Source organism: Nilaparvata lugens, chromosome 9 (assembly GCF_014356525.2).
Source record: "Nilaparvata lugens isolate BPH chromosome 9, ASM1435652v1, whole genome shotgun sequence".
NCBI lineage: Eukaryota > Metazoa > Arthropoda > Insecta > Hemiptera > Delphacidae > Nilaparvata > Nilaparvata lugens.
In genome coordinates, this window is record NC_052512.1 from 2,236,393 (window position 1) to 2,254,414 (window position 18,022).

Genomic DNA, 18,022 nt, shown 5'->3' on the forward strand with positions numbered 1-18,022 from the left:
ACATAAGCCCCCCCGGGCTGGAGAACTCTCTCGTGAACCATTGTACTGACTCAGCGATTGAAGGGTGGGGTGATCTCAGGTTAGATTCATTTAATTTAGAAAAGACAAGGATATTTCTCAACTGCATGTAGATCATGGTTTTCTCGTTACATAGCTTTTACCTTTGATGTAAACAAGCCATAACAGTGAAAAAGCTTTTTCGCCACACTGCACAGAAAGCAGCTGTTTTCCAGTCCCTACGTAGATCTGAAAGACCTTGTTTGCAGACGACTCTCGTCTGACGTCAGAAAAGGGTTTCTTTCCGGCCTAGACCGGAAAACCTACTCTTTCTAGCCGCTAACAAGGAAGTCCGTAGTTAATAAGTCATCCGCTAGATCGGGCGAGTGTCCACTTTCTTCAACAAAGTCGCCATGATTTCAGTTCGAGTTTCGAATCAAACTAATTCAGCATTCGCTTCGCAACCATTTTTATTCAATTATTTATTGTTGATTAGCGCATTCCAAATTTTCAAAAATGCTTGAAGATGACGACGCCCGTGATATTCCAAGTGAACTTTTAAAAGAATTTGAAATCCTGACTGCAAATCTTCTACCACTAAAATCAAGAGATAGGTACGATAACAAGTATTTTTTATTTTGTATTCTTTATTTATTTTGTCAGCAATACCTGTAGTGTGGCGAAAAATATCAATCTTTTCTAGTCCTCGGCCTACGGCCTCGGACTTGAAAACCGATTTCGGGCCGGAAAAATATCATTTTCTGCTCTAGGTGCGAAATATACTATTTCTAGAACAATGCAACGAAATTAGATTATCCATAGGTAAATCTTGCTCTACAAAGGAATCCGTTACAAGAAAATTCTAAAAAGTTATGTAACTACAGAATTGGTCAAGTAGAGAATTTCTTCTGTTATTAATATTTTATTTTTTGTGTAGTTGAGAAGTTGATATTGTGGTAATTATTCATATTGAATGAAAAAGACTAAGAAATTGTCAAAAAACCACTGATTTATTGATAATTAGAAAGACCGGTTTCGGTTATTACACCATTGTCAATCTCTGATAAACTAAAACTAAATACAAGAGCAGCAGAATTTATACTAGTAGGCGAGTACTGCTCTTGGTCGAGGGCATGAACGCCTGCCATTGGCCTAGCTAGACAGTCTCCTCCCCCTCAACGGTGTGACAAAATGGCGGCTTAAGCAACAGAATCGCCATGATAATAAAATTTACTATTTGGTACAAAATAAGAACCAAGAAAACAAATGTGAAAGATAATAAAACAAATATGTAAATGGAAAAACTATTGACTAATGTATGCTTACATGTTTATGATAAAACTAAATTCGTAGTGTTGTACTGGTTGAAATGAATCTGGTCATTTAAACTATACTGGGGATTTTCCTTAATTACTCTTGTTATTTCTAAAGCCTCTAGAATATTCAAAGATCTGCCTTTGTTATTAACATGCAGAAACTCAACATTTTCCTTAACTGTGAACTTGTGATTATTTGTTATCAAATGTTCTGCAAAGTTAGATTCCCCATTTTGTTTATTCCAATCTCTGATGTGTTCTTTAATTCTACTTTTGAAACTTCTACCAGTCTGACCCACGTAACAAGCATTACAATCATCACATTTAAGTTTGTACACCCCGCTTTTATCCCAAATATCAATTTTGTCTTTACTCCAGCTAAATAGACTATTTAAAATCGGTTTGGTCTTGAAAGCAACATGAAATCCATTCCTCTTCAATTCCCTACCTATCTTATCAGATACAAGGCCTAAATATGGGATTGTTATCCAAGTCTTCTCCTCACAGTTTGAGCCTACAAAGCTAGAATTGATTGAAATTTGTCTATTAATTTTACTCAATAATCTGTCCACCATACTTTCTTCATACCCATTTGTGACAGCTATCGGTTTAATTTTAGTGATCTCAATATCAAAATCATGATTGCTCATAGGTATTGTTAGTGCTCTATAGACCATGCTATTGAAAGCAGCAAGTTTGTGAGAAATAGGATGACAAGAATGAAGAGGAATGATAACATCAGTATGGTTTGGTCACATCAGAGATTGGAATAAACAAAATGGGGAATCTAACTTTGCAGAACATTTGATGACAAATAATCACAAGTTCACAGTTAAGGAATCATTTTCCACTCGTTTGTTTGGGACCGGTAGGTCCTTGCCATCTTGGTGGCACAAAACAATGAGGAAAAGGGGATCTTGAACAAATCTAGGCAAATCGATAATATTATTTATGTCTCTTTAGCAATGAAGGCTTTTTGGTTATTGCTATTTATAGCCATCAGGTTGAGGTTTTTGAAAATGTGCAAGAGAAGTGCCAGAGTTATGATAGGGCGAATGAATCTCTACTTATCATTGAGACCACAGAGTCTACCGCTTTTCTATTCTCGGATAAGATTTGTTTTGGGAATTAAACTTGTGAACATATTATGTTACAAATAACATATAGTCTACAATAAAAGCTTACATTACTCATTATTAAGAAAAAGGATTTCACAGTATTAATTTCTGCATCCTTTACTGATTTTACTTTGCATTGCCTCAATAAATCAATAAGCCCACCGAGCTGAAGCATTTGCTAATTCCCGGATATTGACGACTTATCTATAATAGGGTTTAGTCAATTCTTTGAGAAGATAACCAAGAATTGCAGTTTTGAATATATGTAACTTGACAGTTTAGAATAATATGTGTTTTAATTATGCATGAATATTTCATTGAATGATGAAATTCCAATTTGTCTAGTTTCCAATCAAAATTCGGGAATGAAAATTTGATTATTATGTGTTTAATCATTGTTGAATAAACTAATAATAATGTGTTTTGATATGAAAATTGATGAACTAGGCTATTTTAAAAAACAAAATAATTCAATATGATTGTTGAATATTTGAAGTAGAATATTTTGCCAGCGTACTTCAGATAAAAATTACTCAGAATCCTATTGAAATCTTTTATTGATGTTCTAAGTCTGCTTATTTGTGTTTTGGCAGTTATCACACAGACTGTGCGCCAACACGTGATTTCAGCTTCAGTCTGTCTTGTGTCTTGAATTTGATCTTCACCCTCACGGCATAAACTATAAAGTTCTATTGATTTTAATATAATATATTACTGCAATTTGTGATAAGTTGTGGATTTCCAAGTCAATAGAACAGTTTATGAGCGAGTTCTCCAGCCACTATAATTGTGGCTACTTAGATCATAAGTGGATGTGATGAAACGATGACGAGACTGAGAGCCTATTCTCAAGGATTCTTAGTTGGAGTTTTTCTGTTGAGATGTCCGCTTGGAGAATTGTCTCATGTTGATTCAGCAATCTGATCCACCGTAGAGAAGTTGATTTCTTCCTATCTTACATTATAATATAAATGCCTATATCATCCAATACTGAATTCATCAGACTAGGTTTAGACCAAGTGAGAGATGTGATTGGACTCCCATTAAAAAATGAATGTGATTTTGATTTTCTTTCAAAAGAGTACAGTTCATATTACTGTATTCAATTGTCTTTTCTTCAGTGCTACTTTCGATATAAATAAAAAATATAAACTTGAAAATGGCATTAATGTCCGAAACATGTTGTTATAAAATAATTTAAAAGGGTACTGAGATTTATATTTTTATTCACCGTATTCAACTATGAATAAAATAGCCAAAGAGTCAAAATGATTGAAATTGTGTTAATTTCTCAAAATGTAATGAATTTCCGTTGAATGGATCATTCTAAAAACCCAGTTCTGTTCTAATTCAATTTGAATCAAGTTGAGCTTATTATAAATCTGTTTCACTCCTACTCCCACTTGCAAACAAGAGTCATATTATTTCATATTAGAGAGGTGTTCACTTATCGTATATAATTAATTGTATTGCTTTGCTGAACTTTAATTTGATTTTCATTAATGTATGTATGTGTGTGTGTGTATGTAATAAATTTTAATTGAATTCGGAAAAGGATTACCCTAAAGATTTCAACTGTGGGTGCTCATATATCATGAAGTAAAAATGATAAAAATAGTTTTTCCTTGGACATGTTTCCATTTTGGTAACTTGATGTATCCAAATCGAAAAAATCACAAGTAGAAAGTTCACAAAAGCGTGGTACAAACTAGAGTACTACTAGAATTAATAAGTAATAAAATGTAGGATAAATTTTCAAGATTTAGAACATTTTTGAAGAAATCAAATAACATTTGTGGTAAGCTTTATCTTAAATTTCTGAAATGATGGTACTGTAATCAGATTCTTTCTCCCACTCATGAACGTGATCAAAACTGTCTTTCTTTGTTGATAATATCAGAGATTGACTATGGCCCGCATTCAAACTATTTCATGTTCAACTTAGTCAAGTTCCAGCTTCGTCAAGCCAGTTCTCACTATAGTGAATCCCAAGAGAAGACATCAACAAAGAAAGACAGTTTTGATGACGTGCATGCGTGGAAGAAAGAATCGGATTACAATACTTCCATTATTCCAGGAATTTAAGAAAAAGCTTACCTAGAATAATGTCATTCGATTTCTTCAAAAATGTTCTAAATCTGTAAAAATTAATCCTAAATGTTATTACTTATTCTAGTATTCTTATTCAAGGTACTCCCCAACAATAAAACCCATTCTAATGTACTTTTTACGGGCCTGTAAGTTATCAATATGCTGAAATAATTTGACGGCGATCTGTGTCATGTTGCATGACATGTGTGTTTGTTGACAGCTGATTGCGAGCAGCTTGCACAGGAACCTGAGCTCTGTAGCCGAGTACGCCCAGCCAACTCAGCAGAGAACTGCCGTAACATTCGCTCCAAAGGTTAGACATCACTCATCCACCCACCTTCCATCACTTTTCCCCATCCTCTCTCCTCGGGGACATTCACTTCATCAAGATCTCTATTTATCAAGAATCAGCTCAGATAGGCAACTTCAGTACCGTCAAGTTTCTGTTGTTTTTAGAAAGTCTAGTCCCTATTGGATACAGTACCTATCATATAATATTCAATTCTGAAATTATGAAAACGTTCTGAATAATACCAGCAATATCGGGGACCGAGCTTCGCTTCAATTTCAAATTCTTTATTAGCAATTACATTCTTTACATCACATTTACAGTATGTAGAGAATTGTTCTACTCTATTGTTCTAATTGTTGTACTCGCTCTGAAGTATAAAAAATGTTTTACGAAAGAAGAAATTATAATAACATTCATACAGAAATGTTCTAATCACAGTAAAAATATCTAATCACAGTAAATTGAAATTAATTTTCAGAGGAATGCAAAAATTTCCCTCACAAAGGCCCAGTTACACAAAAGCCGGTTAAATTTTAATCCTGATTAACTTCACGTGAACCAAATCAGAGAAGACCATTTCAAAAAGATGGATCCACTGGAATTAATCAGGATTGAAAATAACCCGGCTTTTTTGCAACCGGCACTAAGTACCTGATTGAATGATTACAAAAGTTCAACAGCTGAGTAATTTTGACACAGTCCCACACACATGAACTCGCTCACTCACTTCCATCACCAATAGACGACGAAATAATTATTATCATCTGTTTTTCCAAGGATGAATAATAATTATCCTTTTAATGTCCTTCAGAGAGTTTTCACAGGGATGAGACCTAGTGCAATCGAATCTTTATAATTATTATAAACCTATGTTGTTAATTTCGTGAGAATCGTTAGAGCCGTTTTCGAGATCCGGTGAAATACAAACATATCCAAATATCTAAACATATGAACAGAAGTTGCTCGTTTAATAGTATAGGATATTGAAAATAAAACACATACATAATAAAAGCAAACGCTCAAACCCTAATCCAATAATAATTGACCTTTCACTCATTTTCACCAATCCCTAACTAATGTGCAACGATTTAGCTGGATGTGTATCAGCTTGCAACGAAAACTTGATACAGCAAACTACGACAAACGACAAACTGTGAACGGTTCAACTTCCATTAGTTTCAGTATTTCAAGAAATTGTCAAAATGGGTACTTGATGAACTGAGAACTTGACAGACTGAGACCCTCCCTCTCTCCTGCTCTGCTCTCCCTTGATCTCTTTTTGTAATCTGCATGAATAAATCTAATCGTAATATAATTCTGCATGCTTATTTTAAATAAATTATACTTGTCAGTTGCTCTTAGGCCTAATTGGTGTGGCGGTGACGAGGCGAGGCGCTGACTTTTTCAATTCCTTCATTTAGTTCAATACAAACAGAAGTGGCTTGGCGAAACGTCACTTCAGTGTGCATTAGACCATATGTTTATATAGAATGGCAAAAAGTTAGCGCCACGTCTTCAGTGTGGATTGCACCAACACCATGTGAAATGCACCAACATTGTTTAAACTGCGTCTAAGCCTATCCATGGGGTTTAAAACTTATAGGGCCGGTTTCCGAGCTCGGGATTTAACTAAGTTCTAGACTTTAACCGGCTTTAAACTCTGGAGTCAGAAAATTGGTTTTCCGAGTCAGAGCGTTAACGTAGTCGAGGACTCAAATAGACCCTGGAGTTTAGAGATCACGTTAGACCCTGGAGTTTATAATTTCGCTTTCTGAGTGAAGGGCTTATAAGTCCAGGACTTGAATTAGATTCTCACCTCTTTCCGAGTCAAGGATTTATCAAAAATCGTCAAGTCCAGAACTTGAAACAGCGTGATTTTAAACCCTCGACTGGGGTAGGGTTTAAATTTAAGTTCTAGACTTAACTGAGCAAACACAATTCAGTTATTGTTTTGGAGTAGATGAATGGACAAATAAATGTCATGGAATACCTAAATTATTTGAATTAGTCCATCTAAATTCATAATTTAGTTTGCAAGTTTATTTTGGTATAAAGTTTTCATAATAATATGCTTAAAAAACTAACCTTATTTTACGACTGTATGACATAACCTAGAAATGTTCAAGGAAAATAATACAAGGATTGCCTTTGAATGGCCATCATCACATCTCCCAATGTGAATATTATTAATTGATGGCATATTCAACATAATAATAATAATATAACAATAATAAATTATTATTCCAGTTTTTCTTTTCAAAACATACTAAAATTTTTATTCCAAAATCAATGGCAAGGATCAATGATAAATAATAGCATAACGTAAAATGAAATGCTTATTTTTTATTCATATTTCAAAAAGTTAGGTTTGCTTTGAATTTATAGATCTACACAATACAAAGAAATCGAAACGTATTTTCACAAAACAGTTTGATGAGCATTTGAATTATCCCGCTGCAATCAGCTGTTTTGCTATAGGCCTAATGCCAACAATACAACAGCAAAATATTGAGAATTTCCCTCATGTTCACTGCCTTAAAGTCCTGGACTCAAATAAGTCGAGAACTCAATAGACCCAGAAGTTTAGAGCATAAACACGTGACTCAGAAAGTTGATTTAAACCCGAGAGCTTATTTCGGTCCTGGACTCTGTAAGTCCAGAACTTATAGATCCCGAGCTCGGAAACCGGCCCATGGAGTTTGCTCATGTCGTCTGGAACATCTAAACGTCGTTTAGGCCCTAAAGGAAAGCCCAATTTGATGGGTTTGGGCTCATATTGCATTATAGTCCGTACAAATTTACTTCAGACTTGGAGGAATATGCAGCGCAGAGAAGTGATTAATATCAGCCAATTACAGTGATTAATAGAGTCATAGGTAGAAGCGTAGTTGCCAATTTGTCAGTCGTCTGACCGCTTTCAGACAGGAAACTTCGCTGTGAAGCATGAGCACATGAACAGTCACTAGGCCGCTTCAAAACGGCAACATCGCGCCTCTGTATCCCTCCCGCTGTATGCTCTCTCTGCTGCGCATGTCCATCCCAAGTGAGAAGTAATTTGTACAGAGTATACTAATGTTGTATTAATAATTTGATTTGAATTGACATTTAATGAGAGAGTTGAGTTGTGTTACACAATGAATGTGTTGTTATATGATTTGTATCACGATTGTTTTGTTGAGTATTGAACTTTTTTCTGTTGAGCTGAATTAAATGTATAGAGTTTGCTGTTATATGTAACTGTTTTATCAAGTCAATTTTTTCATGGTAATTTTGGAAGTGCTACTGAATTTTGGAAGTGCTACCCACTAATGGGTCGACAGGTGTCAGAGTGTCAGTTGTTATGTAAGTGAGGCCACGTTATAATGGCAGTGGAGAAAGATAAGAGAACAAAGTTGCCGATTCTTTGTCTTGTCAATGCCTTCCATGGAGGGTATCAATTCTGGTGTCGGAACTTGCATTACGGCCACCAATGGTTTCTAACTAAATTATTTCTATCGGAGCTAGATCATAGGATAGTTAAACTAAAGTCCATATGCACTTGGTTTAAACAGAGATTAAATTCAATTCAATAATTACAAAGTTTTCAATAAGATGTATCTCAACCTATTACAATGACTTCTATTAGCACTAATAAATAACAACTAAGGCTGGGCTTACACCGGTTAGTCAAGACAATACTAATCACGTTTAGTCACAATACTTCACATAGTTGCTCATGAAGACATGTCCAATTGCAATGACTAATCAGTGTGAGTTGCGTCATGAGCAACAATGTGAATTATTGTGACTAAACGTGACTGATCATGTCTTGTCTAGTCTTGACTAACTGGTGTGCGCCAAGCCCAACGCACAAGTGGTGGTAGAAACCATTGGCATTTAAGTGAAAATCACTTGCTCGCCAGTAGGAGTAGCCTATTGTTATCCTTTGTTCAACTATGCCTATTCAAACACATCCCATATCCCATATGAAATGCGATAAACACTTGGCAAAACTTATAAAACACTTTTTGCGCTGAGAACTGCATCCACTATAAAGACAGCCCAGAAGGTATATCATTGATATTTTTTAGCCCAGATACGCTACAGCATCTTCTTTTGGGGGAATAGTAAGAATAACTTGAATACAATATTTAAGATGCAAAAGAAAGCTGTTCGTGTTTTGGAGAGCTTGCGGCCATCCAATTCATGTAGGCCCATTTTTAGAAAATACAGGTTTCTCACGGTCCTAGCATTGCACCTCCTTGAGACTGTAAATTTTGTCTTGAAAAATTCAGAGAGATTTGAAAGAAATCCAGTTTGCCATGGTTATAGCACAAGAGGAAAAAGTTCAGCTGTATAATATCAGTACCCGGCTCACAGACTGACACTTTTGGAAAAAGGACCATATTATTCGGGATTATTCAATAGTATTATTCCATGTTATTCAATTGCCTGCCTGAAAGAATAAGGTTATGTGATAGTCATAGGCTATTCTTGTTTTCAATAATTACTAATGTACTTGTAAAAGCGTGTCCCTATGTTGCAGTGCATTGAGTTAATACAAATGTATACACTTTGCATAGGAAAATGTTCATAACATGTTACATGCCACTTGAGCTCTGCTCAGATTTGTGGCTTCATGTAACAAATGACAATAATAATTCAAAACCTGAGCCAGCCAGGTCATTCATTATTATTAAAACTAAAACAATAAGAATGTGTTTATACATTAAAACAGATAAGTAGTTATTCACTTGCTGTTTATATGGTGTAAATTATGATTTGGTAAAATGACTTGAATCCACTTATGACATATTTTTTCAAATAAAGAGACATAAGACGAAACAACTACTATCGTCTCATTTTTATTCTATTATAATCAACTTTTTGAATGTAATAGTTTGTTAAGTTGTTTTTCCCAGACGAAACTGGGAAACAGATCATAGTCATAATTAAATCAGTAGTTTTTTATTTTTTCATTACTTTGGAATTATAGAATCATGAATAAGTGTATTTTGAACCTACTTTGTAAGTTTCATTGTGATTTGTTTTATTTTTTGAATTTGAAAATTATGTTTGAGCATACAAGAAAACTTTGAACTCCATTTTCTCAAAACTACAGTTTGAAATAATTAATTATAATTTGAAAATTATGTTTGAGCATACAAGAAAACTTTGAACTCCATTTTCTCAAAACTCAGTTTTAGACTTGAGTTGTTATGCAATATTATCTAAATAAATTGGCGGAGCTTTGGTCACATCAATGGTCCCTTCTTCGAAAAGAATATTCAAAATATCCTTCCCAGTAACTCTGTACTGAATACCAAGAATGGTATTGAATTGTCTGTGTTTGTGTGTTTAGCAGGCGAAGAAGCCATTCCAGTCGAGTGGCGGGGGTGGGGGTGCAGGAGCAGCGGCGCAGACTGGCAGTGTGGCAGCAGTGACCAGCTACCAGCAGCCGACGGCAGCCGTCAGTGCTGCCAACTACGGCCAGACTACGTTCAGCAGTGCCGGCGCCGCCAAAACCAAGCCGGGCATCGTCATGTCTAAGCCAGGTCAGATTCAAGTTTACAAGTCAGCATCTTACAGGCCACTAACGGTAGAACAGACATGATACACAGTTGTCATACCAAGGTCTATGAAAACCAGTTCAAGGCACCCGTGTTCCTTATGGAGCGGCCATATTGTGCGGTTTTTATGGCGGTACATTTGAAAATCCAATAATTCAACTGACTCGTAACAAAATAATGCATTATGCATTTTAAAAACAATATTATTTATTTATTTATTAGCGGATACAATATTACAAATCATATAAAATGATATGATTGGGTAGGAACAACAGGCTTGGCCCAAAACTATCCCATTCCCAAATTTTGATAATGTTACATGTCAATAAAAATAGGTTATGTTTCTACTGTAATTAGTTCAAGCTCAATTTTCGTCCAAAAATAAATATGAGAAGCAAATTTAAATTTAGAAAAATTAAAACACTAAACGAAAGTAAAATATTACACTCAATTATCACCGCACATTAAATTGATTAAGTTATTTTATAAAATCTTGAAGCCATAAATATATAAAAATTCTCACTTATTATGACGGAACTGTATACAGTATTATAGTACAGATAATATGTAAATTCAGGTTTTCAATTTTTTAATAATGAAATTTCAATAATAAATGGTTCAATAACTCATTTATTTATTATTAAAAATTGTTCTCATTCTTGTAAACTATGGATTATGATTCATAAGGCATTGGGACAAGACAGGAATGTGAGGCCAACTTCAAAAAGAGTTTAAAGTTCCCGATTAATTAAATCTAAAAATCAACAATTCAGTTTCTAGTATTTTCCTAAATACTATAATTTATGTCGGAAGAATTTCTTTCACAATTCCAATTATTAACAACACATCATGTTATGTGTTCTCACTTATTATGACGGAACTGGATACAGTATTATAGTACAGATAATATGTAAATTCAGGTTTTCAATTTTTTAATAATGAAATTTCAATAATATATGGTTCAATAATCATTTATTTATTATTAAAAATTGTTCTCATTCTTGTAAACTATGGATTATGATTCATAAGGCATTGGGACAAGACAGGAATGTGAGGCCAACTTCAAAAAGAGTTTAAAGTTCCCGATTAATCAAATCTAAAAATTCAGTATCTAGTAATTTCCTAAATAAAACTTATTCGTTAAAAACATATGATTTGATATAAAATGACGTCAGCTACACCGGAAATTTAGCAAAAACATGCGCGTGACACCTACCGTCTTCTTCTATAAACCGTGCTCCAAACTATTTTGTAACTAAATTAATTTGTGAAAATAGGTCTCGATTTATTTATAGACCTATTCAAAGCAAACCCTAACCTTTTGAAACATGAATGAATAAACATTTTATTTTATGTTATGTTATTATTGTTCGTTGGTCCTTACCAATGATTTTGGAATAGAACATTTAGTAGACCATTTAGTTGGAAAACGTATTATTGTTTTGAAAAAAAAACTGGCATGATAATTTATTATTGTTATATTATTATTAATATGTTGAATATGACATTGATTAATAACATTCACATTGGAAGATAAAATGACAAGGCAATCCTTGTATTATTTTTCTTTTAAAATTTTTAGGTTATGTCACAGTCGTAAAATAAGGTTTGTTTTTTACGCATAGTTCTAATAGAACTTTATTCCAAAATAAACCTGCAAACTATAAATTATGAAATTAGAGGCACTAATCAAAATAATTTACATATTCAACGACATTTATTTGGCTATTCATCTAATCCAAAACAATAACTGAGATGTGTTTGCTAAGTTTAAGTCCAGAACTTAATTTTAAACCAGTTGATGGTTTAAAATCAAGCTTTTTCAAGTTATGGACTTGAAGATTTTTGATAAATCTTTGAATCGGAAAGAGGCGAGAATCTAATTCAAGTCCTGAACTTATAAGCATTTTTGGTGAATTGAATAACTCTCTCAAAAATTGATATTTTCAAAAAAAATTGTTTTAATCAATCAACAATACCATGACGAATTTATCCTCTTACCGAATTTGAAATTTTCTGTCCCAAAAATTTAAACTTTGAACTATGAACTAGGCGTTCATATCTCAAAAAGAATGATCGGAAAAAAATTCCTGAGAAAACTTTCTCATTCTGATAGCTTGATGATATACAAATCGAAAAACTTTGAAAAATATCACCAGTAGAATGTTTATTTTTAGCCTTTGCATAGCCTTAATTATTGGAAAGAATCGACTAGGCCTACTTAACAATTTACTTTGATTTGTTACAGCAACAGCGACGTATACGAACTACGATGCAGCGCTGTACAGTGCAGCGAGCATGTATGTGGCCCAGCAGACGGGCGGTGGTGGGGGCGGGGGCATGAAGGGCGGCTACAAGAAGATGGGTGGCGGTGGGAACAACATGTCGAAGCCAGCCCGCCAAAAGTTGCCGCCAAAGCCTCAGCAGTTGCACTACTGCGATGTATGCAAGATCAGCTGTGCTGGTCCTCAGGTTAGTCATTCGACCAATACGAACGTTATAATAGCAGTGTTTGATCCAAGGTCTATAAATACAGGTCATGACACAATCCCATGTTGCATTGCAAAATCGCCATTTTATGGGGTCCTAGTTTACCAATTTTCAAATTTATCAGCTGTTATCATTATGGATTGAATAACATGATGTGTTATTTTGTAACATTGTTCAAGGGATATTGCTTGGCTTTGAATTGTAAGATAAATTGTTCCGACAGAATAATAATATTTAGATTCCAACTAGGAACTGAATTGATGATTTTCAGATTTAATTGATCGGGAACTTTAAACTCTTTTTGAAGTTAGCTACGCATATTTCTGTCTTGTCCCAATGCCTTATGAATCATAATCCATAGCTTACAAGAAGGAGAACAATTTTTAATAATAAATAAATGAGTTATTGAACCATTTATTATTGAAATTTCATTATTAAAATAATGAAAACCTGAATATAAATATTATCTGAACCATAATATTGTTTTTAAAATGCATAATGCATGATTTTGTAACGAGTGAGCTGAATTAGATTGGATTTTCAAATTTACCGCCATAAAAACCCCACAAAATGGCCGCTCCTTGAAGAACACGGGTGTCTTGACCTGGTTTTTATAGACCTTGGCTCAGCAACGTTGCTCATTGTACCTCATTAATGAGGTCCACGTTATAATGGCAGTATTTTATTAATTTTGGTGTTGCTATCCTTGTCTATCATTCGCAAAGCTGATAGCGCTATACGGTCTAGCTCAGCAACGTTGCTAGATAGTTTTTTAACAATGTAGAAATATAATTTATCAACAAAATAGTTAGTGTTTGTGGGTGTCAGGTGATCTAAATGCTATATAGATGATCTATTTCAGTAGTAATACACTGTTCTAACAGCTTTGTCATTAACGATGTTATGACTTATAGATGATTTAGGCCTGGTTGCACAACAGCCGGTCAAATTTTCACCGCGATTAATTTCACCTTCTCTGATTGGTTCTGTGGAATTAATTACGGTTAAAATTTAACTGGCTGTTGTGCAACCGGCACTTGGTGTCAATTATGAGAAGTTATTATTCGTTCATTGAAAAATATATTTTTATGACGAATGAAATATAATTATTCATTTAAGCAAGAATAAACAGTAGCTAATACATCAGATATGCCAGTATCAGCTATCCTCTATTTATAGAAGGCAGTGGCAAGGCGGAGAATTGGCACCGCTGTTCTTCTATCTTTCTCCACTGTCCACTGTCAACGTGGACTTCCATATATGTTTGATGGGGTGAAAATATAATTTGTTTCATCCTTCGACCATTTATATTTGAAGCTACTATAGTGTTCACTAACACTTTATTATTCAATGTATAGGTAGCGTACTCATCCCTTTCATTTTTGTATCACTTATGATTGTCCCTTCAAATGTTGAGATCATTGAAACGGTTTCAGATATCAATGTGCTGATTTTGCCATTATCTTTTGAAATTCTGTATCAAAATCATGTATCACATGACCACCTTCCCATTTGAAAAAATGAAGTTGGATTCTAAATAAAGCTGGATTCGAGATGAAGTTGGATCCTAAATGGCGGAAAAAGTTTTAAAGCGACAGGAAGTTTTTTCAATTGGAATAGGATTCCCATGGAACCTACTATTCTAATATCATACTTGTAGAAGAGATATTTAGCTGTTTCCATAATAATTCTCACCAACTCTGTATAATTACAAGTTGTGGATCCCAGAGATCAATACATCAGTTCATGAGCGAGTTCTTCAACTCAGGGGGTCTCTAGTGATTTATTAAGCGAGAAATTATATTTTTCAATATTAAATTTTTTGTTAATTAATTATCAATTCTACATTGTTAAAAGACGATCTGGCAACAGAGCAAAGTGAGAAAGAGATAGCGCTATCCGCTTTGTTGAATGATAGACAAGGATAGCAATACAATTGCTAATCAAATACTGTCATTATAACGTGGAACTCAATGTAGCCATCTCGTATATACGTATCATCATTAAAGCCCAATCTTTTTCACAATAAGTAGAGCCTTGTAGAAAGGAAACTATAATGGCATCTCTCATTTTTTTCTTGACATAAATTGTTAAATTTTATAAATCTCAATGATTAATCAATGGCAATGATGACACTACCTAGCTCGCTTCGAGTCTGATGATGAAAACATTTGTTCCCTATTTTATATGTTCTGAGCCACAAATTAAGCACATGTCAATTACACAGAGAGTCTAAAGTTAACAATAGTGTATGGTTACTTAGCAGAGCTGGGTGTTTGCAGACAATCATTATTTCTATACAGGGTCAAGTTGTGTAGTGTGTGGTTAGGAGATCAATCGTTTGTCTGGCGTTAGCTCATTTAGGGCCGGTTTCCGAGCTCGGGATTAAGGTAAGTTCTAGACTTTGAACAGCTGGAGTCAGAAAAGTGTCTTTCCAAAACGGGGAGTAGTCGCAGTAAATAGTTATTGCAAAATGAAATGTTATCATTGCAGACGTACAAGGAGCACTTGGAAGGGCAGAAGCACAAGAAGAAGGAGGCGAGCATGAAGGCGGGTTCCACCCTGGCGGGGGCCGGGATGGCCACTCAGGGGGGCAGGGCTGGCAATGCGTTGCGCTGTGAGCTGTGTGACGTCACATGCACCGGCTCTGACGCCTATGCGGCACACATCAGGGGCGCCAAACACCAGAAGGTACGTTCCAACAATGCGGGGCCCATTATTATTATTAAATATATAATTCATCCAGAGACCTGCTGTGAAAGGGGTATCAGGAATTATTGCCGAATTCATTGCATGAATCTAGTGTAAACATAACCTATCTAGTGTAACCAGCTTAGCATCATAGCTAAACGTTTTTTGGGTTAAAATTTCAAACATAAATTCTATATTTGGATTGTTTTTATGTGATGAATTACAATTTGAAGCAATTTTTGACATTTTTGTAATGGAGAAGATTATTTGAAAATGTTTTTTTTTTTTGTGAAAATCTAAAATTGAGTTTTAGTCTCGAAATTGTTCTAGCAAGCAGTTTTTCAACTTGAATATGTGTAACGCTAGTTCGACTCCATGGTGCACATTGGGTAACGCTAAATTGACTAGTAAATGATGGCGGTCAAACAAACTTATGATAGCTAGTTTGTTTACCATAGCATAGCCATAGAATACATAACCAACAAAATAATGTTTGATAACCATTCGTTAAATGAATTTTTCTCCATTGAAAATTTGAGAGTAATGTACACTCTTCTAGACAGTAAGTTTGTAATGCAGACTTTGTTCATTTACGCAGCTAGTAAACGACACGGGTCGCCGTCCAGGTGTCACCCCGACTACCTGACACCTGCTCATTTTGGCCATAGGCGACAACCTGTACCCTCGTAAAAATAGCCTTTACCATTGCCGTCAAATTGTCACCCCGACTACTTGTCACCTACTGGACCAAAGGTGCCAACTAGTCATGACCGTAAACGACAACCTGACACCTCGCACCCTCGCGTCAGTGTCCCCCCGACTAGTCGTCACCTCCTTAGAAAGGAGATGGCTCACGTCAACCTGTCCCCTCAAAACCTCAAAAGTTGTGTAATTCTGAATGATTAAATAAAATAAATAAAAACCAGTTTTAAAAGGGGATAGATTGACGGGGTGTCAAGTAGTGGCACCTAGTCGCATTCCCAACGACATATTTTGGTGTAAATCAACTTCATAAGTGCGCGCCAAAAGCTTGAACCAAAGATAGAACAATTTACCACTTTTTTTTGTTCCCAGATCGTGCCCAATATGTTGGGCAAAAATTGAGTAGCCTAAATAAGTACATGAAAATATGATTCAACTTTTTATTACATTCAACACCTTCAACACTATTAATTTATTAGTCTGTATGTCAATTGTTTTGTTTAGGTGGTGAAGTTGCACACGAAGCTGGGCAAGCCGATTCCAGCTATAGACCCGAAGGCCGGACCGGCCATCACTGGCACCAAAGCTGAAACCACCGTTGTCGCCAACAAAATCAACTTTGTTGCTTGTAAGTAGGCCTATTACTCAATGCTTCAACTATCAACCGAATAGATTCTCACACTTCCGACGATTGTCGGCCGACATTCACAGTTATTAACCTCCGTCCAATGATTCTCAGCCAATCGAAGGACAATTTTGAGAGTCGGCCGAAAATCGGTAAGTGTGATATAACGGCCATTGTTGAAATAGAAGCTGTCAAACTTCATTTTCTCGATTCAAATGACGTTTAAACCCATTTTGTTATGAACAGCAAAAACCAATGAGAGAAGAACCCAATCAAGAAATTTTGAAAAATATTACAAGTAAAAAGTTTTTTTTTGCCGCTCGCACAGCTAAGGTGGGTTTTTTGTGAGTACCACCCGCGTCTGGCTGTGTATGGGAGTAGTCAAAATATCAGCTATCCAGAATAATCATGCCTATTTGTATCACTCAGTTGATATTGCTTGTCATTACATTTGATATTACAGTAATATTAATAATGAATACGATATTTACTGAGTGAATATGATACGAATAGGTAAGATTTATTGTTTTGAATAGTTGATATTTTGACTAATCGCAAACGCAGCCATACGCGGATATGCACAAATAAAAACCACCTACCCACCTTCACTAGGAAATTGATCATTGTTGGACTTCTCGCCTTGATCGAAGGTTATGTGATGCTTAAGGCTCAACTCACACTTACGCGACTCAAGTCGAGAAGAGACTGCGACTCTAGTATCTGTTTTTCAAATGGTGACATCAGACCAGTCGATTCTTGTCTCCGCGACCTCACGACTGTGAGACTGAGTCGAGCGTTGACTCGACATGTTGGTCGAGCCTCGACTTGAGTCGTGCAATTTGAGTCGAGGTAGTGTGAGTTTATTTAATTATTTATTCGTGGACAGAATCACAACTCATATAAATATGATTAGGAAGGAACAACAGGCTTGGCCCAAATCTATTCCATTCCCAAATTTTGATAAATTAATAAATTGTCCAAAAATAGGTTATGTTTCTACTGTAAAACGTTCAAGTTCAATTCTCATCCAAAAATATATATAAGCTAAACATTTTGAATTTATAGAAATTAAAACACAAAACTATATTTAAATATAACATTTAATTATCACTTCGTATTGAATTAATCAAGTTATTTTGTAAAATTTTGAA

General features: G+C 35.1%; 1 protein-coding gene across 1 annotated transcript in view; it reads left to right on the top strand.

The window, feature by feature from the left end:
* The window catches only part of LOC111059859 (zinc finger RNA-binding protein), a 90,645-nt gene that overhangs the window by 20,132 nt on the left and 52,491 nt on the right, over nucleotides 1-18,022 (top strand). The window contains exons 5-9 of the mRNA XM_039435754.1: nucleotides 4,743-4,835; nucleotides 10,156-10,348; nucleotides 12,612-12,835; nucleotides 15,347-15,544; nucleotides 16,751-16,874. Of these exons, the coding sequence (XP_039291688.1) occupies nucleotides 4,743-4,835; nucleotides 10,156-10,348; nucleotides 12,612-12,835; nucleotides 15,347-15,544; nucleotides 16,751-16,874 (832 nt within the window). The remainder of the gene's footprint in view (nucleotides 1-4,742; nucleotides 4,836-10,155; nucleotides 10,349-12,611; nucleotides 12,836-15,346; nucleotides 15,545-16,750; nucleotides 16,875-18,022) is intronic.